This window comes from Gadus morhua, chromosome 8, assembly GCF_902167405.1.
Source record: "Gadus morhua chromosome 8, gadMor3.0, whole genome shotgun sequence".
Lineage (NCBI taxonomy): Eukaryota > Metazoa > Chordata > Actinopteri > Gadiformes > Gadidae > Gadus > Gadus morhua.
Window position 1 is genome coordinate 25,222,385 of NC_044055.1, and position 25,372 is coordinate 25,247,756.

Below are 25,372 nucleotides of genomic sequence, written 5' to 3' on the forward strand. Positions count from 1 at the left end.
ATACACTATGATTTACCATGTATGTACCGGGTAAATACCTAGTAATTAGGGGACTGTAAAAGGAAGGGTTACCAAACTTTGTTGATATTGCTGCTTGATCCGATTTGGGTTAAAGCGTCATGGTCTGTCTGCTTCCTTATCTTTTTTTGGTGTGTGTTACGGCCTTGAGCCGACCGCATTGTCTCCCCTCCCTCTGCATGCACTACCCCTCCTGTTTTCCCCCAAAGCAGCTCAAGTGGGCGGGTCCTTTCATCCCGGATTAGCCCTGGCGGCTGAGTGGTGCAGGGCCCAGCCAACCAAAGAGCGACAGCGCCGTGGAGGCGTATAAAAGCCTGATGTGCCTTACATGCGGTGGCAGACACCTGTAGGGAACAAAGGCGTGTAGTCGCATTCTGTTGAGCGCAAGAGTTTGCATTTGTGTGTTCCCAGATTTGGGCCAGGGTAAGAGGAATCTCTCCTATACTGATTTTGTTCACTTGCACTCCCATTTAGGTTTTCACTGTTTAGACACACTAGGTTTAGGGGGTGCTGATCATTTGTAGTTCTGTTTCGTTATGCTAGATTAGCCAGTTAGGTTTTGTTTTAGGACTATTCGTGTTTAGTTATTAGATAGTTAGCTCCATTCTATTTTAAGGAGTTCTCTTTTGGTTATATTTGTTTCTTTGCTTTGATAGCACCTAACGGCCCTTTTCTAATGGTTGTTCCTTTCTATTCCATTGTCGGATTGTAATGAAGCACAATAATTACATCCCAATACACCGGGTTGTGTGTGTTACTTCCCTTTCCCCCCCATAACGAGTAGGGGTCGTAACATATGTGGGGGTCTCGTCCGACTACAAATCTCTACGAGAGATGGTGTTAGTGGAGGAGTTTAAGAGGTGTCTGCCCGATCGTATTGTGGTCTATGTAAATGAACAAAAGGTTTCTTCTTTCTCCTGTGCAGCCGTGCTGCTGACGAGTACGTGCTCACGCACAAAGCTGCATTTGGCCCCCAAACTGGCAGCGTTTCTGATGGGAGGAAGAGTTCTGCTCAGGACAGACAAGTAACAACGTCCGGAAGGATGACAGAGTGTTTTTATTGTCACAAAACTGGTCATGTTATAGCAAACTGTTTAACACGTAAAAACAAGGAAAATGAGAAACACAGTTTGCTCCTACTAAAGGGATAGAAATAATAAAGGCAGGACTAAATTCCCCTCAAATTTCAGTCACAGCGACAACCTTGATGTGTTTTAAACCTTCCACTTTTGATGGTTTGCTGTCCCTGGCTTGCGATCCTGCTGACAAGCATCCGGTGCGTATTCTGCGAGACACAGCTTTTTCGCAGTCTGTATCCTCTCCTCCGTCCTGCCGTTTTCTGACCAGTGTGCATGTGGTTATGGTTCTATGTTGCAGGGGGTGGAAATGGGGTATGTGCTCCGATCCGTCCTCCGTGTCTATGTCCAGTCCGAGCTAATCACCGGCTATTTCCCTGTGTCTGTCTGTCTGTCCGGAATTGCCTATTGAGGGTATAAGTTTCCTGATGGGTAACGACATAGCGGAAGGAAATGTGACTCCTTCGCTGGAGGTGTTAAATGCGCCCCAGAACATCGAGTCTGGAAAGGTAAATCACTGCAAAACAGCTCGGTATTCAGCGTGTCAGATTACTCGTGCACAAGCCCGAAAGAAAACAAAAAAGAAAAAGACACTGGAAATTGATATATCTTTACGTGATACTGATTAACTTTTGTTTTGATATTTTTAAATCACTGAACTGTTGTCTTATATATATATTTTTTGTTCTTCTGTTTTGTTCTATGATCTGTAAAGACTGTCCCGCCCGTCAGTCTTTACAGATCATAATGAAAAATATACTGTGGCTGACACCCGTAGTGACAGTGCTGCGGGACCTGGGGGTCCCGACGCTCCGTCTCTCCCAATGAGTCGGGCTCGCCTAAGTGAGGCGCAAAAGGCTGACCTGTCATTGAAAAAGTGTTTCTCAAAAGGTGGTGCGTAACAGCCACGCAACTATCGAACGGATAGCCAATTAAATGGAGGAGGATCTCCTGATGCGCAAATGGTCCCCCTCTGTAGCCGCTGATGCAGAGTGGAGCGTTGTATGGCAGGTAGTTGTGCCTGCGGAGTATAGAACGCATGTATTTTCAGTGGCGCACAAAAGTGACTGGTCCGGACATTTGGGCATTGACAAAATGTACCAGCTAGTGTTAAAACATTTATTTTGGCCCGGAATTAAAGGTGATGATGTGAAATATTGCCGCAGCTGTCGCGTGTGCCAACTCGTTGGTAAACCAAACCAAGTTGTGCCAACGGCTCCCCTGCATCCAATCCCGGTGATAGGTGAGCCGTTTGATCGAGTGATAGTGGACTGTGTTGGTCCGTTGCCGCAACAAAAAGCGGTAAGGAATATTTGTTAACGATGATGTGTGCTGCTACCCGGTTTCCCGAAGCCATCCCTATGCGTAAGTTTGCTGCTAGCTCGGGGGCGAAGGGTCTTACAAAGTTCTTCTCCACATTTGGACTCCCTCGCACGGTTCAAACGGACCAAGGGACTAATTTTCAGTCCAAACTATTTAAACAAGTGCTCCAAACGTTAAATGTGCGGCACGCTGTTTCTAGTGCATACCACCCGGAGTCGCAGGGCGCACTAGAACGGTGGCATCAAACTTTAAAGTCGATGCTGCGTAAATATTGCATATAAAAAGAAAAAAACTGGGATGACGGAGTCCCGTTCATATTATTTGCGGTCCGTGAAGCCGTTCAAGAATCTTTAGGATTCAGTCCTTCCAGCTTGTCTTCGGTCATACACGGCGTGGCCCATTGCAAGTTCTGCAGGAGAAGTTTTTGTCCACAGAAACCGCGTCTGGGACAAACGTGTTAGATTACGTTAGTACATTTCGTGAGCGCCTGCACGGTGCTAACGCCATTGCCTGGAAAATGTTGGCTGCCTCGCAAAGTGCCATGAAACTGAGGTTTGATCTGCGTTATTACCGGTTCCCGGCTCATTGTTGTCTGCCAAATTCTCCGGTCCGTACGAGATCCGAGATCACCTCAGTGACTCTGATTATGTTATCAGTACCCCAGAACGGCGTAAGAAAACGCGAATGTGTCACGTGAATATGCTAAAAGCTTATTTCACCCGTGAACCCGTTACTCCAGGCACAGCATTAATGGAGACCTCCTCAGCTGCACCTGCTCCTGAGGTTCACCGTTCTGCTGATCCACAAACAGCTCGCCTATCTAATTCCGAGATGCTGCAGGAGCTCCCGTCTCGCTTAGATTATCTCTCCCCCGGCCAACAACAGAACCTACTTTCATTAGTGGCTAGGTTCCCGGAACTTTTTGGTGATGTTCTGTCCCAGACCTCGGTATTGTCCCACGATGTCGATGTTAAGAACGCGCGGGCCATTAAGCAGCATGCATACCGCGTCAACTCTGTCAAGCGCTCACTAATGAAACAAGAAGCAGAGTATTTATTACGACATGGTTTCGCCCGCCCCAGCTCTAGTCCGTGGAGTTCCCCATGTCTGGTCGGCACTAAACCAGATGATTCCCCGCGCTTTATCACGGATTTCCGCAAGGTGAACAATGTAACTGTCCCCGACTCCTATCCGTTGCCGCGGATGGAGGATTGTGTTGACAACTTAGGCACCGGCCAATTTGTCAGTAAACTGGACCTGTTAAAAGGATACTGGCAAGTTCCATTAACAGAGAGAGCGTCCAAAATATCCGCTTTTGTCACCCTGGATCACTTCCTCCAGTACACGGTCATAGCGTTTGGCATGTGTAATGCGCCTGCTACGTTTCAGCGTCTAGTAAATGTTGTGTTATCGGGTGTATCAAACTGTAATGCTTACCTGGATGTCCTCATTGTGTACACTCGCTCATGGGAGGAGTATGTACAGGTCCTCGAACAAGTGTTCACCCGTCTCAGGGGCGCCAAGCTCACCCTCAACCTGGCCAAATGTGACTTTGGTTTGGCCACTGTCACTTATCTGGGTCGACGGGTGGGACAAGGTAAGGTGCGGCCTGTCGAAGCCAAGGTCTCGGCCACCTCAGCATGTTCCAGTCCCACTGACAGGAAGGCCCTGCGTAGTTTCCTCGGCATGGCCTGTTATTACCGCAGCTTTTACAGAAACTTTTCCTCAGTGGTCCATTCGCTAACCAATCTGCTAGTCCAAAAGTTGAGTTTGTCTGGACAGCAGAGTGTAAACACGCGTTTGAGAGTGTAAAGTCTCTCCTCACTCATGCCTAGGGTTGAGCACCGAAACTCGGTTCCAGTAGGGAACCGGTTCCGACGTAAACGGTTCTAACGAGATCGAATAAGAACGCACATTTCGGTTCCTCATAACGGTGCCTGGCGTTTACGCCCCCTGCCCCGCCCCCATGGTGTTGCGGCGTTAGTGTTAGTGAGTTAGAGCGTTAGTGCTGGGCGCCATACCGGTTCACACTGAATAACGGTGTGTATTTTCGTTAGGATATGATTTTTTTATAGACCGCCATACCGGTGTATTTGATTACACAACGTTCGGAACGCAGCGCTGCGCGACACTGTTTCAGACGGGACCCTTTTCAATGTTGCGCTAAACACGCATGGTACGACTACGACTTTCTTTATAGGTCCAGGACCATGACTGCAAGGCGTGGTATTTCAGGCCAATTGGAGTTTCACGGCTTTCAAACATATAAACCATAAAGCCTATGGGCGCCTCGAGACTCGGGACAGACTTGTCAACGCGCTGCGGCATCGCTTACTTGATGTTGTTTTGATTGAAGATCGGTAGGTTGTAGTGGGTGAACGTGAATGAACATGTGTGTGTGTGTGTTGCGAGCGAATGTAATTTTAAAGTAACAAACAAACAAACTCAAAGCCTATGCATGCATCCAAAACTTTCTGTTCAAAACCAAATAAACAAATCAAAAACAGAGTCGTTATTCGCTTCAAATACTGTTTCTTTTCAAAACTTGGGAATTAATACAGCGCGGTACCGAGCGGTTGAAAACAATGTTGGCGTCTCCTGTGGCTGCCTTACACATGAGTTATACTACTTAATATGACTTTGGCAGTAATGTTGCGCCATGATGCGTGCCTGCCTGCTTTCAGCGAGTAATTAATATTATTTGTAATTATTTTTTAAAAAGATATTTATCAGTCACAGCACTCACAGCAGCCTCTTCGTGTAAGTCGAGTAATTTAATACCAACCGTAAATTTTGCATATCAAGTAGGCTAGCAAACACCATTGCCATTCAACTCAGTGTCTGCTGACTTTCTGCTTAATGTGAAACTCATAACAAGTCGTGCATGTATGCAAGTGTGTGCGGTTTCTTTTTTTTAAGTACCGGTTCGAGAACCGTTTTAGCACCGGAACCGTTTGAAAAGTACCGAGTAGGCACCGGTATCGGATAGAACCCAAACGATACCCAACCCTACTCATGCCCCTGTGCTGGCTGCCCCTGACTTCACAACACCCTTTAAACTGGAGGTGGATGCCAGTGCAAAAAAAAATAAAAATTTGACATCCATCAGGCCAACTACTCCATCATTGAGATGGAAACACTTTCCTTGCTGTTAGCTCTCCAACATTTTGAAGCATGCCTCGGGTCTAGCTTGTTACCAATAGTGGTTTATACAGACCATGTACAACCAGAACCAGCGCCTCATGCGCTGGGCGCTGGCTATGCAGGATTACAGCCTGGAAATTCGGCACAAAAAGGGGAGTGGAAATGTGGTAGCTGATGCTCTTTCCAGGTTATAGAAGAAAAAAAAAAAAAAAAGGGTAACGTGGTATTATTTGTAATTTAGAAAATGTATTTTGATAGGCGTTGGCCGCCATTTTAAGTGGGGGAATGTTACGGCCTTGAGCCGACCGCATTGTCTCCCCTCCCTCTGCATGCGCTACCCCTCCTGTTTTCCCCCAAAGCAGCTCAAGCTGAGTGGTGCGGGGCCCAGCCAACCAGAGAGCGACAGCGCTGTGGAGGCGTATAAAAGCCCGATGCGCCTTACAAGCGGCGGCAGACACCTGTAGGGATGGAAGGCGTGTAGTCGCATTTGCATGTGTTCCCAGATTTGGGCCAGGGTAATAGGAATTGTTACGTAATTCACACATTCATACCAACAGGCCACATATGTCCTTGGCGACTAGAGAGGTCTCGTTACCATCCCAAGGAGGGATCCGGCTCCTAGGGAGGCGTCCGACAATATCACAAAGCAAGTTGTAATGCCAACACATAGCCACAAGGGAGCAGCATAGAGACACATACAACATCCAGAGAGGCGGGAGTTCAGCACCATGCTTAGCCAATCAGAGCACATAACTAAGTCCACGCCTGCCCAGTATTAAAGTTACAACCCATAGCCCAGAGGGTTAGAACGCTCCAGGTAAAGCATCCTTTTGAATGCCCTACTAAGTGCATCTCCACGCGTGTTTGTACAATTCTCCTCCTTTTGCTTCATAATATGCTAGTCCAAACCTTTGCTAAATAAAGTGAGTTAAAGCGATCCTGACTCGGCAGACTTTTTCCAAAAAGAACACGGCAATTTGGTGACCCCGACGTGATTCTGAGGAAAGGCCAAGGACCGGGGGAGCTGCAGAGGCGAGTGGCGGGCAAAACGCTTATCACTCCTTCCACAGGAGCTCCACAAAACAGGTAAGCAGAGACTATTGTCTTGAAGACTGAATCTGCATAGGATTAGATTTAGAAATTTTAGGTGGAAGGAGTGGAAGCCAACGTCCCGCCGTGTACGCTCTGGAATCCCGGCTTGACGGAAAAAGTGTAATCGACGTGAAATTGAACAGTCGCTGAGAACTCTGAAGGAGATTGAATTAAGATAATATTCTTTGTCGCCATTGCGAGACTAGCTAAAAGAAGCAAAGGGCCAGAATTGTGTACATAAATTAATGTTATAGTTAGACTATAATGTTCGGACTTGTATGTCTCGGGGCCGATTGCGGCCAGTTCGACTTATTATTTTTGGTCTTGTATGTTACGGGGCCGATAGCGGCCAGTTCGACTTATAATGTTCGGACTTGTATGTCTCGGGGCCAATTGCGGCCAGTTCGACTTATAATGTTCGGACTTGTATGTCACGGGGCCGATAGCGGCCAGTTCGACTTATAATGTTTGGACTTGTATGTCTCGGGGCCGATTGCGGCCAGTTCGACTTACAAGGTTCGGACTTGTATGTTACGGGGCCGATAGCGGCCAGTTCGACTTATAATGTTCGAACTTATATGTCTCGGGCCGATTGCGGCCAGTTCGGTTTATATGGCAATGCAATTACTTTTTGAGTGACTAACCCTGCAATGTGTGTGACACATTTTTGCTATGTAAATGCTTAACGCTATGTTGCTAGAAAGTCTGAGAGATTCTGTGCGTGCGTGGGTACGCAAGAGGCGATGTTTGTGTGTGTGCGTTTGGAGAAGACAGGTTGAGAAAGGCCGCGTGCGTCTCTGTGCGCGTGCACACAAGAGGATATGTTTCTGTGTGTGCGTCTGCGGGAGACAGAAAGAGAAAGGTCAGTTGATATGTTTCTGTGTGTGCGTTTAAGAGGAGACAGAGTGAGAAAGGCTGTGTGCGTCTCTGTGCGCGTGTACGCAAGAGGTGATGTTTCTGTGTGTGCGTTTGGAGGAGACAGAATGAGAGAAGCCGTGTGTGAAGTCAGTGTGAATGTGCGTGACAGCATGTACATGTCAATGTGCGTTTGTGTGAGAGGGAGCGAGAGAGATAGACAAGGAGAGCTAAAGTCGGAAGACGATCAAGAGGGACCATTTTCCCTGCTCTAGTCTGTTAGAGGTAGCGATAGACATGGAGTTCTTCTGAGAGTGGACGGTTGCTTCAGGAACACGGACAGAGACTCTGTTTAGCTGTCAGGCCCCGAGATCTTTTAGTCCCCGTTCCCAATATTTGAAGTCCTCTACTTCACCTCATGTTGTAGTTCCCCTCCCTAGAATTGTATGGAAGTTAGAACCTGTGAGGGTATTTTGGTTCGGCCTGCCCTGACGAGGCCTGTACCAATTTTGGTGGTCAGCTTTGTAGTTTTGAAAACTGTGCATATAGAAATTTGGAAAGGGGGAGCAATAGTAAAGTTATTTATAATAAAGTGAAAAGTTATTTGGGAATGGATGCGGCAAGATGGGATTGTGAATGAAGGGACAGAAGGATCTTTTTGTGTGTGAGATAGTTACTAGGCCTTGTTCCAAGATGGGGAGTTGAGGATGTTGCATTCCAGGCTTATCTGTTAACGGTCCTAGGTGCTGTTTGACCCTAAGGGGAGTGAGGAAGGGTGAGAGAGAGAGAGAATACATTTCCCCCCCAATTGTCGACCTACACCATTCAGGCAGCACAGAGAGACACACTAACACACAGTACGGAGAAAGGAAATAGAGAGTGTGTTCAACTGAAAGAGTGTGGTGGCCATATGCCATAAAATACCACATATCCAAGGAATGCAGGTAGAGCTCTGTTGAGTTTTCAGGCTTTGATACATTTGTAGTTCCCTGTCTGCCATGTTTGAAGTTCTTTGTAGTTCCCTGTCTGCCATGTTTGAAGTTCTTTGTAGTCTCTGTCCAAAGGTTTCACCTGAACAATCCCTCTGCTGGCCGAGAAAAGGAACTACCCATGGTTTCTCCCACACTCAGCCCCCAGAGCACGCTCGCTTTCAAGGCGTTATGGCCACACCCAACGTGGGAGGGAGACACGCAGAGAGAGAGAGAGAAGCCACATTCCACCCTTATCTGTTGACTTGCACCAAACAGCACCCCGTACTGAGGAGGGAGAGAGAGCGTGTTCTCCTGAAGGAGGGAGAGAGTCACAGGGAGACACGCAGTGGATATTCACATTATGGCTAATTTGTTTTTCTTTAAGTTTAGTTTTAGTTTTGTTTTTTATTCAGGATGATGAACATCCTGACACAGTTATCATTCAGGATGATGAACATCAAAGTTCATGAGGAGGTTATAAGGACAATAACGTTGATACTTTAATAGGATAACAGTGATGATAATCTAATGCAATTGGACTAAAGAAGGTGTTGCTATTAACTAAGTGATTCATATTATTTTCACACAGGAAAGAATAATTGAATAAATATGGATATGATAAAGAAGGAGAATAATAATAAAATAAAAAAGTGATCTTGATAAACTATACAAGTAGGACTACACCTATTAAAATATGGGGTGTATCTCTTTGGTCAAGGATGACAGGTGGATTGACGCCACATCTGCTGGGAAGGGATCCTACATGCTATGTTGTCAATTTGGATTCGGAAGTAGTGGGTTTACCTTTCAAATGCCACTAATGCTGCTGCAACACTTTATAATTTTAACTCTGATAAATTACCTTTTGTTTTATAGTTTCCCTGATGTGTATCCATTACGCACACACTTGGCTGCATAGGGCAGATGGGGCTGAAGACTCTGCCTCCATCCCTCCACTTTGCGATCTATACCACCATATGGGTGGGGATTGATTGTATCCCAGGTATGGCATCCTGCAGCGAGCCAGTATGGAAGGCTGGTTAGCCAACGACGGGTAAGATCCCACCTTGACACCCGGGACGACCTAAGGCAGGCACAGTCACGATTACTTGGCAGAGTCGCTGTGGGCACTGGCTTACTTGATCATGAAGTCACGAGCTGCAACAATCATGGGAAGTGCCGGGTGGGGTGTAAGGTGGAGGAGGAACAGGAGTCAGATATGTCAGCTCTGGCAGCAGAGGTGGTCTTGGAACGGGGCATGTCGCGCTTTATTTTATTTTATTTTACCTTTGTGGTATAGAAGCCCACTAACGCATGTACGTTTTTCGGTTTAGTGCATGACTTTGGAACAGCGTGGTTTCAGGCGGCTGATGGTAAACCCACCCATATTGGGCTTTGGTTTTGGACATACTGGTTTCGATTTCCCTTCCCAAAAGATTGGTTTTAGTTTGCTGATGGATTTGACCATTGCCCAAGGGGGGAGGTATTGAGGAGAATTAAAAATATATATATATATCTATATTAGAAAACAAGGTTTTTCTTCACCATACTTGCAAACAATGATTGACATCCAGCTAAATGAGTGTGAAATATAAAAAAAAAAAAAACAGTGTTCAACAGATGGGTAGAAGCAGTCCCATCAAAAGACCAAAGTGCGGCTACAGTAATCAAGTTTCAGACTAGAGAAGTCATGACAAGGTTTGGAATTCCGTCAGAAATAAGCTCAGACAAAACGTTTATTCAGAGAACACTCAAACAAGTGATTCAAAATTTGCATGTCAAATAAAGACTAGATTACGCCCCAATCCTCAACCACAAGGTATGGTGGAAAGAGTGAATGGGACGCTCAAGACAAAAAATGAACAACATTTGTGCAAGCACTAAATTGAATTGATGCACTACCACTGACACTAATGAGTTATCGCTAGAGCTGTCAGTTAAACGCGTTATTAACGGCGTTAACGCAAACCAAATTTAACGGCGTTAAAAAATTTATCGCGCGATTAACGCAATTGTTTTATATAAAACAACTTTTTTTTTTTTTTTTTTTCTTTGGCTCAAAACAAAGAAGCAGTAGCCTGACTGCTATGTTCAAATGACATTTGTTCAAAGCAGTCGTTTAATTGCACTATAGGCTCTTTTTTTGTATCGTCCTGTTTTGATCAGTGTATATGCCAATGTTGTTATCAATAAAAAATCATTTGCACAAGGCAAGCCGATGCACTTCACCATGTCGATAAGAGAATTAAAATGAGAAGAATTATGGGACAAAAAAATCAAGGGATATTTAGCATAGAAAAATAATTTGCGATTAATCACGATTAATTAGAGTTAACTATGACATTAATGCGATTAATCACGATTAAATATTTTAATCGCTTGACAGCTCTAGTTATCGCATGAAAACTAACAGAACGACGCATCTAACCCCGCATGAAAGGCTTAAGGGTCAACCCATGCATTCACCTAACATTCAAGGGTCCCAAAAGGGACTTCCATTAGAGTAATTAGAAATAGAATTAAGGAAAATATGTTTGAACATCTAACTGTTGTACATAAGTTTGTAATTCCAGCAAGAGAAACACAAAGTTCCAGGGCCAGAGGAGGAGCCAGATGCAGACACGCCCGGAGCCGACCAACTACCCAAGGATGATGCAATCAGATTTCGGCAGGGATGGATGGAGAGCCCAGTGAGCGATGGGCACTACAGGAGCAGCAGGTGCCATCCAAGCTTACATGGAGATCAAGTATGAACCGGTGAACACAGACGAGGATCCACCAGAGGGGCCCGACCTGATCCGGCTGGACGGTTGCTTAACACGTTCCTAACTTCTGGTACGGGCGAGTTGACAAATGGATACCGGGAGGGGGCTCACGTGTGAGGTGCTAGTAATCTCTCTCCAACGACTACACCAATGTCAAACCCCCTACGCAATGCAGCGCACCAATGCATGAAGAACACTAGACCCCCTGCACCATTGTCCAAGAGCCCCCACGCAATGCAGCTCACCAATACATGAAGATCACCAGACCCCCTGCACCATTGTCCAAGAGCCCCCACACAATGCAGCGCACCAATACATGAAGATCACCTGACCCCCCCCCCCCCTTCCCCATCCCAGCCACTGCAAGTGGCAGACCCCACCACCAACTACAGCGGTCATTTCCGACCCAAACCCCTTGGCCGTCACCGACACTGACACACCCTTACACACACAATCACGTCTGAACCAGGCCTAAAAGACTGTCTCTGGCCTGGGGAAAGATGAAGCCTGAATCGTCATCATTCAGTATGGATACCAGCCCTGGACTGTGGTTTATGATGGGATTGGTAGTGTGATAGAACTTTTCATTTTTTCCAGGCGATGTTAAGTGATTTTGTGCTACCTTTCATAAAAGCGAACGGTGGTGTAGATATCTGTGCAGGAAAGCCATGGTCGGACAGGGTAGATGGTGAACGTAAGCATGTTGTGGTTATTTGATAATTTTTTGTGGTGTTGACTTTCAATGCATGCTGAAAGTGTAGGACTTTGCGTCACATATATTTAGAGTTATTTGTTGTGTTTTTGTTTCTTATTTTTTTATGATTACACCTATATGTGTGCCCTTTTGTATTTGATTATTGATTTATTACTATTTACTATTTGGTTAATGATTTCTTCTTGCTTTACTATTTCGTTATTCATTTATTATTGCTTTACTATTTACTATTTCGTTATTCATTTATTATTTCTTTGCTATTTCATTATTCATTTAGCAATTATTAATTTCTGTGTATTCCATGTGATCCTACTGTTGTATTGTTGACAGTGGTCTGTATTTCCTGTGAGACCCACCAAGGTGAATTCCGTTTCAGAATTAGGGGGACGCGTTGTTGTTTTCACTCCAATAAGGTGTGTTTTCCCATAATGATTGGTGATGTTGATGATTTTAAACTTTTATGCATTTTAGACATTTTTCTATTTGCTTGTAGGATGGTCATCTGAGATGACCAAGGAGGGAATGTTACGTAATTCACACATACATACCAACAGGCCACATATGTCCTTGGCGACTAGAGAGGTCTCGTTACCATCCCAAGGAGGGATCCGGCTCCTAGGGAGGCGTCCGGCCCATACAAGAAGCCATTCATTGACGTATCAATTCTACAGATACGCGCGGCCAAGGTGTTCTGCGAACTCAGAAGTTCAGGGCCACATAACAAATTGCAATGCCAACACATAGCCACTAGGGGTCAGCACAATATCACAAAGAAAGTTGTAATGCCAACACATAGCCACAAGGAAGCAGCATAGAGACACATACAACATCCAGAGAGGCGGGAGTTCAGCACCATGCTTAGCCAATCGTTATAATTGATTAACCTCGGGTGTACTGTGGAATGGGTAAGACTGTTTTTAATAGCAGGCTAGCATTTCCCGTTGACTTGCGCTAGCCTAGCACGAGCGATCTCTGCAACTAGAAGGACTGAATGAAATGTGTTGAAAACTGTCTCCAGTGATATAGAATACCAATGCTCACTTCGGAATCAGGCCCTATGTCCAAAATTCCGAACTACCCCTTTAAAGTTACAACTCATAGCCCAGAGGGTTAGAACGCTCCAGGTAAAGCATCCTTTTGAATGCCCTACTAAGTGTATCTCCACGCGTGTTTGTACAATTCTCCTCCTTTTGCTTCATAGTATGCTAGTCCAAACCTTTGCTAAATAAAGTGAGTTAAAGCGATCCTGACTTGGCAGACTTTTTCCAAAAAGAACACGGCAGAATCTCTCCTATACTGATTTTGTTCACTTGCACTCCCATTTAGGTTTTTCACTGTTTAGACACACTAGGTTTAGGGGGTGCTGATCATTTGTATTTCTGTTTCGTTATGCTAGAGTATCCAGTTAGGTTTTGTTTTAAGACTATTCGTGTTTAGTTATTAGATAGGTAGCTCCATTCTATTTTAAGGAGTTCTCTTTTGGTTATATTTGTTTCTTTGCTTTGACAGCACCCAACGGCCCTTTTCTGATGGTTGTTCCTTTCTATTCCTTTGTCGGATTTTAATAAAGCATAATATTACAATCCCAATCCACCGGGTTGCGTGTGTGTTACTTCCCTTTCCCCCCCCTAACGAGTAGGGGTCGTAACAGTGTGTTTCCTATTTTAATTTGGTATCTCTATATTCCTGTGTGAATACTGCTCCCTCCCCTAATGTGTTTCTGTTACGCCTCGTCCCGCTACACGGTCCAACACCCACTTCTAGCGGCGGCAGGGCGTAACGGATTCCTCTTCCCTCAAACCACCTGTCGGCAATCCGCAATCTACGTTCCTTATTTCAGTCTGGGATCCCCAGTCTGCCGGCGCCAGTTCGTCATACTCTTCCAGCAATTCTCCAGCTACCTGCCTGTCTACCCGCTACCGGACCTCCGCCTGCCCGACTACTCGATCCTCGCCTAGCCCCCACCAGCACGATCGCCCTCCCGGTTCCTGACCCCCGCCTGCCTGACTACCCGTCCACCGTCTAGCCCGTGACCACCTGATTGCCAGCCCGTTACCAGACCCCCGCCCGCCTGACTTCCCGAACGCTCTTCAAATAAATTCCTTTGCCTTTACCCTGTCTCCGCCTCCCTGCGTCCTGCACTTGGGTCCCAGTTACCCGTACCATAACAGTACGAACTGGCCAAGATGGACCCAGCAGACGCAGAGGCGTTCAGGGGAATGATCGCTCACCAAGGGACTCTCCTGGGCCAACACGATCAGGCCCTGCAGGAGATCTCCACCGCCCTCCGTGAGTTGACCCACGCCGTCATTTCTCGACCCTCCGTCGCTCCTGAACCAGCAGCCCCAGTTCCGGGTCCGTCGGCTTCTTCCCGGGAGCCGACCATCCCAGCCCCCCAACCTAGGATCCTGCCGGTCGTTTTTCATTCAGTGTTCCCTAGTTTTCGAAATGCAGCCCCAGACCTACCCCACCGAGAGGTCTAGAATAGCGTATCTGATCGGTTCGCTGAGTGGCGAGGCTCTCGCGTGGGCAGCGGCGGTGTGGGAACGCGGGTCCGCGGTTTGCTACGACTACAGTTCCTTCACGGACGAGATGCGGAAGGTCTTCGATCACCCGGTCCGGGGCAGGGAGGCCTCCCAACGTCTCCTGCAGCTCCGCCAGGGATCCCGCAGCATCGCCTCCTTCGCGGTCGAGTTCCTGACCCTCGCCGCTGAGAGCGGCTGGGACGAGGAAGCGCTCCAGGGGGTCTTCCAAAATGCGCTCAGCAGTGAGCTGAAGGACCATTTAGTCTCCTGGGAAGTACCCACGGGCTTAGATCATCTGATTTCCCTCGCGATACACATGGACAACCGTTTGCGCGAACGTCGCAGAGAGAGAAGCGCACACTCATTCGCCACGCCGCCCTTCGAGTCACCGGTCACAACGCGGCCTCCCCTCCCGGTTGCCGTTCCTCCTCGCCATGTGCGGACCCCTTTCCCCCGAGCCGATGCAGACAGGACGCACACACCTTACGCCCGAGGAAAGGGAGCGTCATATGCGATCGGGAGCCTGTTTTTATTGCGGAATTTCGGGTCAGCTTATTTCCGTATGTCCCGCCCGCTCGGGAAAAGATGGGCTTGTCAGTAACTCGGGGGTTACTGGAGAGTCGCTCTCGGAATCCCTCGGTCTCCCGCCCCCTCCTTGAAGCCGTCCTTTTGTGGCGAGACCATTCTGCCACCCACGTGCCTCATTGCCACACTCACCTGGGAGGTGGAGTCCGCGGTCCGCCTGGCGCAGAGGCAACAGCCGGACCCCGGTCTCGGCCCCTCTAATCGTATGTTCGTTCCGTACGCGGTTAGGTCCCGTGTTCTGACCTGGGCGAACTCCTCCCGGCTTACCTGCCACCCTGGAATAGCCCTCACCCTGGATTTCATCCGCCGGCGTTCTTGGTGGTCCACCATGGACAAGGACGTCCGTTCGTTCATCTCGGCTTGTGCAACTTGCGCCCGGAACAAGACCTCAACCCGCCCCCATTCCGGTTTACTACGGCCCCTACCCATCCCTAGCCGCCCCTGGTCACACATTGCTCTTGACTTCGTCACCGGTCTTCCCACATCTGAAGGCAATGCCACCATTCTTACGGTGATTGACCGTTCTTCTAAGGCCGCCCACTTCGTCGCGCTTCCCAAGCTTCCCTCCTCGAGGGAAACCGCCGACCTCCTGCTCAAACATGTCTTCTGCCTGCATGGCATCCCCGCGGACATTGTGTCGGACAGAGGCCCCCAGTTCAACTTGCAGGTATGGCGGGCATTCTGCAAGGCTCTTGGCGCCACTTCCAGCCTCTCCTCTGGTTTCCACCCTCAGTCTAACGGGCAATCGGAAAGAGCCAACCAAGAGATGGAGGCGGCACTCCGCTGCATCACCCACGCCAGCCCCACCACCTGGAGCTCCCAGCTGCCCTGGATGGAATACGCCCATATCACTCTGCTAAACGCCTCCACAGGGTTATCCCCATTCATGGCCTCCCTGGGTTACCAACCTCCTCTGTTCCCAGATCTGGAGGAGGAGATTGCCGTCCCTTCGGTCCAAACCCATCTGCGCAGATGCCGGCGCATCTGGAAACGGACACGCACTGCTCTACTCCACGCTTCCACTCGCTCCCAACTCCAGGCCAATAAGCGGCGTCGACCTGCGCCTCAGTACGCCCCCGGACAGGGGGTTTGGCTGCGGGCTAAGGACCTTCCCTTGAAGGGGATTCCGGCCAACTCTCCCCACGCTTCATCAGCCCCTACACCATCTCCAAGGTGATCAACCCCTCTGCGGTTCGCCTGAACCTCCCCCCCACACTCCTTCGCATCCACCCCACCTTCCATGTCTCTCAGATCAAGCCTGTCTCTACCAGCCCGTTGTCCCCTCCCATCCCGCCTCCTCCTCCGCCTAGGATGATTGATAATCATCCAGCCTGGACGGTCCGTCAACTCCTGGATGTGCGACGCCGTGGGCGGGGTCACCAGTACCTCGTGGACTGGGAGGGGTACGGTCCTGAGGAGCGCTCCTGGGTTCCCCGGAGCCGCATCCTGGACCCATCTCTCATCCAGGACTTTCTCCAGGATCATCCGGCTGTGGTGGGGCGTCCGCCAAAAGGCGTCCGTTGAGGGGGGGGTACTGTTACGCCTCGGCCCGCTACACAGTCCAACACCCACCTCTAGCGGCGGCAGGGCGTAACGGATTCCTCTTCCCTCAACCCACCTGTCGGCAATCCGCAATCTACGTTCCCTATTTCAGTCTGGGATCCCCAGTCTGCCGGCGCCAGTTCGTCATACTCTTCCAGCAATTCTCCCGCTACCTGCCTGTCTACCCGCTACCGGACCTCTGCCTGCCCGACTACTCGATCCTCGCCTAGCCCCCACCAGCACGATCGCCCTCCCGGTTCCTGACCCCCGCCTGCCTGACTACCCGTCCATCGTCTAGCCCGTGACCACCTGATTGCCAGCCCGTTACCAGACCCCCGCCCGCCTGACTTCCCGAACGCTCTTCGAATAAATTCCTTTGCCTTTACCCTGTCTCCGCCTCCCTGCGTCCTGCACTTGGGTCCCAGTTACCCGTACCGTAACAGTTTCAGCTGTTACTCGTTGCTTGCCCTGTGTTTGGTATTTAAGCCCATGTTTTTCCTTTGTTACTTGTCGGATCATTGTTGTTTGTGGTGAGTTGTGTCCTGTGTGTTACCGGTGTTACCTGTGTTCTCGGTGTTCCTTGCCTTTTGCGTTAATAAATTATCCTTTACCTGAACTGTCTGTGATTGGGTCCTACCTGCCTGCCTTCCTGCCTGCCTGCCACCCGCTAACCGTGACATAAAGGGGCTTTTATCTTCGTGGATGAACGTGAATTGGCGGTAGGCTATTGTATTATCTCGTAGCCTAGGCTACAGTTGAATGCATCTTCTTTGTATAATAGGCCAAGGTCAGTCTGTTGCTAATGATATCGAAATATTGTTAAACTTAAAACAAATAAACTGAATTCTGAAATAGTTGGCCTCATGTTATACGAGCATATCTAAACTATGTGGGAAATATTCGATTCCTGACGACTTTTACAGTGATAGCGTACTAGACCTGGGGTCTCATTTATAAAACTGTGCGTGGGATCGTTACTAAAAATGTGCGTACGCCCAGAAGCCAAGTTTTGCGTGCGCCAAAAAATATTCAGATTTATAAAACACTGCGTACGCACACCTGTACGCAATCTTTGCTTTATAAATCACATACTGACTACAATTGTGCGCAGCTGAATCAGCTTCACGTTCCGCCCTCTACACGCCCCTTTTTAACCATAAATGGTCAATGCAAATGACCTCATGAATGCGATCTGCATATAAAACAGACTCAGATGCCGGTATTATGTCTTGTTGGAAACAATGGCAGAAGTACTGAGAAAATCAAAAAAGCGAAATTTCAGGTTGAAGTGGAGACACTTGTGGGTGAGATGGAGGCCCGAAAGGTAGTTTTGTTCGGCGGTCACGGGATTGGGATCGCCAACAACAAAAAGCAGAGTGAGTGGCAACATGTTGCTGCAGCAGTGAACTCTGTCAGTAGCACGGAGCGCACTGTCCCAGAATTAAAAAAAGAAGTGGTCTGACATAGAGTTACATATTTTTATCTACCAATAAATCGTTATGGTCCCTAAATACCCTCTCCCTCCGAATCCTGCCATTTGCATGGTCCGCCAGAAGGGCCATATGGTGCAGCATTACCACGGCGCTCACCTCTGTATTTATAGGGTTACGGTAATAAGACTGACGAGAACGCCTAGGATAATCAGTTTGTAATCACCCACGTAAAATGTTCTTGAACATAACCCCTTTTTAATGGCTGATTTGTCATGAAAAGCATCAAGAGTAACGGACAACGATTGTGATGAGTGTGGCTTGGTTTTTCACACTTGGGATTTAATTGACATTTGATTATGTGTTTACAGTCTCATCTCATCTCTTTTTCGTCCGCTTATCCGGGGTCGGGTCACGGGGGGGGCAGCTCAAGCAGGTGGCCCCAGACTTCCCCTTCCCGGGCCACATTGACCAGCTCTGAGGGGGGGATCCCGAGGCGTTCCCAGGCCAGTGTTGAGATATAATCTCTCCACCTAGTCCTGGGTCTTCCCCGAGGTCTCCTCCCCACTGGACGTGCCTGAAACACCTCCCAAGGAAGGCGCCCAGTGGGCATCCTTACCAGATGCCCGAACCACCTCAGCTGACTCCTTTCTAAGTAAAGGAGCAGCGGCTCTAATCCGAGTTCCTCACGGATGGCTGAGCTTCTCACCCTATCCCTAAGGGAGACGCCAGCCACCCTTCTGAGAAAACTCATCTCGGCCGCTTGTACCCGCGATCTCGTCCTTTCGGTCATCACCCAGCCCTCATGAGTCATGATGACCATAGGTGAGGATAGGAACGAAGATCGACCGGTAGATCGACCGGCTCAGCTCTCTTTTCGTTACAACGGTGCGGTAAAACGAACGCAATACCGCCCCCGCTGCTCCGATTCTCCGCCCAATCTCACGCTCCATACCCTCACTCCCGAACAAGACCCCGAGGTAGCCTACTTGAACTCCTTCACTTGGGCTAAGGATTACAGGTGTTTACAGTGTCACATAAAAATATTATGTTATTGACACATGTTGGACAGATGCTTTATTCCATGCAGTCGCGCCGTCAGTGGACAGTATGGAGTGACGGGATTAAATATAGAGAATTTATTTTTATTTATATTCTAAGGATATATTTCTGGAGTTATAACTGAGAAATAACGCAGTGGATTTAAATTATTCAGATTAGGATTTAACGCATTATACGGGTTGAAATTTAATTTATGAAGGGCGATGATAAAACATAATCGTTCTTCTCACTCTGCAATTCTTCGGTCTGACTTCAGTTCACCACCACACCGTCTGTGTCGCCAATTCTCCTTTTCCTCCAAACCATGCGTACGCATGGGTCAGAGTTTGCTTAGGGCTGCGCACATTTTCCCGTCAAGTTGTTTTTTTATAGATCACAACCTTGGCGTGAAAGTCACGTACGCAACTTTCAGCCCCGTTTTGTGCGTACGCAACGGTTATAAATGAGGCCCCTGGTCTATAGAGTGACACGCTAAAGCACAGCCAGGTATGGTGCGCAATTCCAAAGCGCTCTTCTATGGTCAGAACCAACAACCAAGAGACAGTTTTACACTCCCGGACCCTACACACACTGGCGGTTTCTTTTTGATGTAGGCTAAATGCGATTAAGACGTTACGCGGTTCCAGAGAGGGGGGGGGGGGCGGGCTTGGGTACAGGTGTTGCTGCGTTGTCTCTACAGAGACAATGACGCAGCGATATCAACATGATCAGTTAAAACTGGAGAGACTGTGAAATCTGCGAGCTGCTGACCATCATGGGAGAGAAGGTGATGCAGTCGCATTTAACAAAGATGTTGAAAGATGGTGCGATTTAGGAGAAAGACGCAGAGGAACGTTATTTACGAGGAAAGGCCTAAGGAGTGATCGCTGATAGGTCCGTCCTATGCACCGAAACTTTTTACAATGCAACAAAATATTTAAAGTGCATCAAGCTATTAAAATCTCTTAGGCACAGATAATATAACAGTAGATTAGTCAGTCATTTATATTAGGTTAAACAGGGATTTGATAACATTTTCAATTTAAGGATCACCCACAATTGGTCTAGCCCATCCACAACTGGAATCCTGGCGCCGTGCCTGGTTGTTCATACATTGAGAAAATACGTTTTGAAAGGTTGAATTTTTTTTTTTTTAAAACAAGATGGTCAGCAAAATGGTCCCGCCTACAGGAACATTTATTTTTTTCCTTTTTTCAGATCAACGTTTTGAGACCTTAGACCAGGGGTCTCAAACTCGCGGCCCGGGGGCCAATTGAGGCCCGCGGGATGATATTTTTTGGCCCCCTACTTGACATCAAAGTTTAGTGTTAGTGCGGCCCGCGCATTGTTGTCAAACGCACATTTTTGCTGAGTCGCTTGCCACGCTTTTTTATCACTTGTGATAGGGTGACCAGATGTACCGGCAAAACCGGGACAGTCCCAATTTTGAGTTGCGTGTCCTGAGTCCAGACAAAAGCCAAAGGACGCTAAAATGTCCCGGTTTTCCACCAACCACTATGAAATGTCCCCTGTTGTCAGCGATTACATAGCCAACGTGATCTAATTATAGCCCGATCATTAACTTAGATTGGGTCAGTTGTGGTACTTTTTTTTGTGGACTACTTGAAGTAGCCCAACCTGGCCCAGACTCTACCTCCAGCAGGCCCCAGGTAGGTTGAGTTTGAGACCCCTGCCTTAGACTGTCATGAGTTTCAGAACGAAACAGTGACAGAACACTGCCAATAATCAAGTGACTAAGAAGCTTGCGACTGTGGTCAAATCTCTGAAAAGTCAGTTCTGAAAAAATACATTGTAATGGTGTAAATGTACACCTTTACAAGATAAAAAAAATATATTCAACCTTTCAAAACTTATTTCGCAAACACCTGTTTGCAGAATCCCGTTTACAAGGTTTCAAAACCGGGAAACAAAGTAATACACTGTTAGAACAGTGCCAGATATGTAATTCTGAGATTTGTGTTGGTGAAAATGATGAAGAAGATAAAATAGAACACAAAATCATGTTTGCAGATGTTTGAAAAAATATTTCAGGTTATAATCTTTTTTCAGTGTTGCAAAACTTTTTCTACAAGGTGTTGAGTTTTCAAACACAGACTTACAAGCCTTTGAAACTTTTTTTTTCAGGTTTGAATTATGACAGGAAATTGGCTCCATAGATCCAGATCCCTAAGCTAGTCACACCCACTCAGAGGAGGACTTTCCTCCTCTCTCCCATTGAACCCCATGTTATTCACCGGCCGCCAACACTTTCGGGGAAATGAATGGGAGTCAATGGAGGCTGAGGGAGGAACGTCCTCCCTGGAGTAATTGTCAATAGGCGTTAGGGGGTGCTAATGTCCCTTTACCGAGGGAACCGAACTTTACTTATACAAAGTAGAGCTGGGTAAAAATATTGATTAATCAATGCACTGAAACTGTTAATTCTAAATAATATTTAGGTATTTTTGTCATCTGCACTTATTATTGAATCAATATCGAAGCAATTGCATCAATATCAAATCAAATCGATATTGAGTCGAATCAAGACCTAAAGAATTGAATTGAATTGAATTGTGAGGTACCTGGTAATACCCAGCCCTAATACAAAGGCCTTGAAGTAGTCAGACTTAAGGGCATTAATTCATCATTAGTCTGGGAAATCTACATTTTTTGTTCTCAAGAATGTTAAAGAGGATCTTCCTCCCTCTCCTCACTGGAGAAGCCTCCACTGACACACACATGCGTGCGTGCGCACGCACGCACACACACACACACAGTGCAGGGTGGCCAGGGGAAAGGACAAAATAAATGGGGGGGGGGGGGGGGGGGGGGGGGGAGGGAAGGAGGAGGAGGTAGAGGAGGCCGAGAGGAGAGGAGGAGGTAGAGGAGGGTGAGAGGAGAGGAGGTGGTAGAGGGGGAGGAGAGAGAGGGAGAGGAGGTGGTGGGAGAGGAGAAGGAGGAGGAGGTTTGGGAGAGGGAGAGGGGGAGGTGTTAGTAGGAGAGGGGGAGGAGAGAGAGGAGGTGGTGGGAGAGGAGGAGAAGGAGGGGGTGGGGAGAGGGAGAGGAGGAGGTGTTAGTATGAGAGGGGGAGGAAGGAGAGGAAGAGGAGGAGGTGGGAGAGGGAGAGGAGGTAGTGGGAGAGGAGAGAGAGGAGGAGGTGGGAGAGGAGAGAGAGGAGGTGGTGGGAGAGGAGAGAGAGGAGGAGGTGGGAGAGGAGAGAGAGGAGGTGTTGGGAGAGGAGAGAGAGGAGGAGGTGGGAGAGGAGAGAGAGGAGGAGGTGGGAGAGGAGAGAGAGGAGGAGGTGGGAGAGGAGAGAGAGGAGGAGGTGGGAGAGGGAGAGGAGGTAGTGGGAGAGGAGAGAGAGGAGGTGGTGGGAGAGGAGAGAGAGGAGGAGGTGGGAGAGGAGAGAGAGGAGGAGGTGGGAGAGGGAGAGGAGGTAGTGGGAGAGGTGGAGGTGGTGGGAGAGGAGGAAAATTTAGAGGAGGAGGAGGTGGTGGGAGAGGAGGAGAGTCTATATTGAGTGACTATATTGACAGACCATATCAGACGACCAACTAATGCTCGACTGCAGGAAGTTCTAGCTAAGAGAACAACACTATGGTTTTCTTGTGTCACACAACTCTCAGGACAAAGATCTCTCTCTCTCTCTCTCTCTCTCTCTCTCTCTCTCTCTCTCTCTCTCTACTTCTCTCCATCACACTGACATTGGACCAGACCCTCACTCAGAAGGCCACCCGAGTTTTACTCCAGGCTTTTGTCATCTTGCGCCTTGACTACTGCAACTCTATCCTGGCTGGTTCACCTTCATTATCATTTGTCCTCTGCAGCTCATCCGTAATGCGGCTACCTGTAGCTGCTTCCAATCCCATTCAAGACACTGGGGCTTGCCTACCGTGCTGCAAAGGGCTCTGTCCCATCCTACATCCAGCACATGGTCAAACCATACACCCAATTCCATCCACTACCCTCTAGGACGGCCAAACGGCTTGCTACTCCGCACTGACCCCAGGACAGCTGAAACCCTACTAGTCCTGGCTCAACCATGGAGGAACGAGCTCCCCATTGACCCCAGGACAGCTGAAACCCTCTAGTCGTGGCTCCACCATGGAGGAACGAGCTCCCCACTGACCCCAGGACAGCTGAAACCCTACTAGTCGTGGCTCCACCATGGAGGAACGAGCTCCCCACTGACCCCAGGACAGCTGAAACCCAGGCTGGACACTCATCAGTTCATACTGCATCTGGGTGATGCAGTATGAACTCTATAATTTATATTTTTCTCTATCTCTTGCAGCTGCTTTGCTTGTTTTGAGGATAGTTGTGTTCTAAAACCTTATTTCATACATATAATTGAATACACACGTAAGTTATGGATAGCTTGTTTTTGTGTGTTTGTGTTTGTCCTATGTTCTATTGATCTGTAGGCTGACTGAGCTTTTCTATAGGCACTAAGTGCTGAGTGCTCCATCATAGTGTGAGCTCAGACAGGAGACAGCATAAAAAGGTGAAGGGGAGATACTTTAAATCAGAACAAAGTTGTGGAGATGATTTGAGTTTTAACCAAGCTACAGAAAGGATAATTTAACTGCATTCTGGACCATTCTCCAATGGGGGGAGCCAAATAATACTCAAAGATCATCGTACTTTGAATTTAGGAATGATGTGAGATAGATGATTTTTGAGGAAATCACGGTATGATGTAATCTCTCTCTCTCTCTCTCTCTCTCTCCCTCTCTCCCTCTCTCCCTAACTCATAACTCCTCCCGACCTGCTGGCTGTCGCCTTGCATGGTTGACTCCTCTGTGAATGCTATGTAAGTTGCTATGGATAAAAGTGTCTGCTCATAAAAATAACCCATACAGCCCAGGCCAACGTAGTGGGGTGAATCTTATTTTAACTTGAATCAATAACCCTCTATTAAGTGACAATAACACATAACTGTGACTCTTCTGTACGTCAATACATGCACACACATACACCATATAGAGATGCCCCCTATTTGTCAACAGCGTGGTAAAGAGGGGAGGGGTTAGCATCTAGGCTCCACATGCCATCCTCTCCATATGCCAGACAATAACACCCTCTCTCTCTTCACAGAGCACAGTACTAGCTTAACGTCATGAAATTGCTGTGAAAAAAAATGAATACTGTACAAGTACAGTAGTGTATGTGTTGTCTCTCTTTAGTATCTATTGTGTACCTATTTATTGTGTTTGTCTATAACCTGCAGCTAACCAGTCACAAATAAAGAGCATTGTAAAGTGTTCAAAAGGGTCTTGACACAATGGGGGCAGAAGGTTAGGAAGAGCTTAAAAACCTTGTTGAAGCTACATTTCGCAGTGTAAACAGGAAACAACACAAACATTAACATTACATTTAGGGCAATTAGTAGAAGCTTTTATCCAAAGCGACTTACAATAAGAACCTTTGTCAGAAGAAGGAGAAACAACAATACATTGTCGGTACAGTAAAGCTGTTCATAGAAGATCGATAGGTTAACCAATTCCCGTATACAATAAAGATAGCTAGGTGAACTCTGTAGTATACCTCCTCCTCCTCGTCGCTGGGCAGGCATTGATAGTCCCCCTCCTCCGATGTGCTCTGGAGCCGCTGGTATGCGGCCGTCTCCCCCATGGTCAGACTCCAAACAACAGCCAGGACCCTTCTGAGGACCCTCTGGGTCCTCAGAAGTCAATCAGCCACACACACATTGAGCTATCCTCTTGAGGACCCCGTTGGGTATTCAATCCTGGCCTTTCACAGGCAACACAGTGTCGTTTGAATCTGGGTCGTCCTCGCGTGGCACGGCAATGGATCAGCTTAGGTTTGATCCAAGCATCAGTTCCTCATGGTGAGAGAGCGGCTTTCCAACAGTAGCTGCTGTTGAAAAACGGAAGGAGAGCAACGTCACTCACGGTAGAAGCGGGAGGAGAACGCACACTTCCACAGCTCTCTACAGATGTGTTGTCTTTGATCACTCATTGCCAGGAAATGAAACACAATTTGAAACATTTAGAAAATTGCACATTTTTTTCTTGATTGTTCAAGCATTATTGTCTAAGTTTCATTTTTCCTATATTGCTTGTATTTTTGATCCAGAGAGCATTTTTTGAGCAGCTGTCCAATCAGAATGCAGCTTAGTGCCGGAATAACCCAGTAGAATCTCTTGATGCCTGAGTTAATCTCCACTCTAGACCTCTGCTGACGGCTAATCCCTTGTTGTTGTTTTGAGAGTTTTTTCTCTACCCCCCCCCCATCACTTTATCCCTCAATCATCCCATCGCTGGATC

At 47.7% G+C, this 25,372-nt stretch overlaps 1 protein-coding gene across 2 annotated transcripts in view; it reads right to left on the reverse strand.

Annotated features, from left to right (window-relative positions):
* Positions 1-25,134, reverse strand: part of tnk2b (tyrosine kinase, non-receptor, 2b) — a 69,284-nt gene extending 44,150 nt beyond the window's left edge. Inside the window, exon 1 of one of the 2 annotated variants that reach the window (XM_030364123.1) lies at positions 24,630-25,134. In XM_030364123.1, the coding sequence (XP_030219983.1) occupies positions 24,630-24,716 (87 nt within the window). In that variant the 5' untranslated portion in view covers positions 24,717-25,134. The remainder of the gene's footprint in view (positions 1-24,629) is intronic. The other variant, XM_030364125.1, reaches the window with a different exon arrangement.
* Positions 25,135-25,372: the final 238 nt, after the last annotated feature.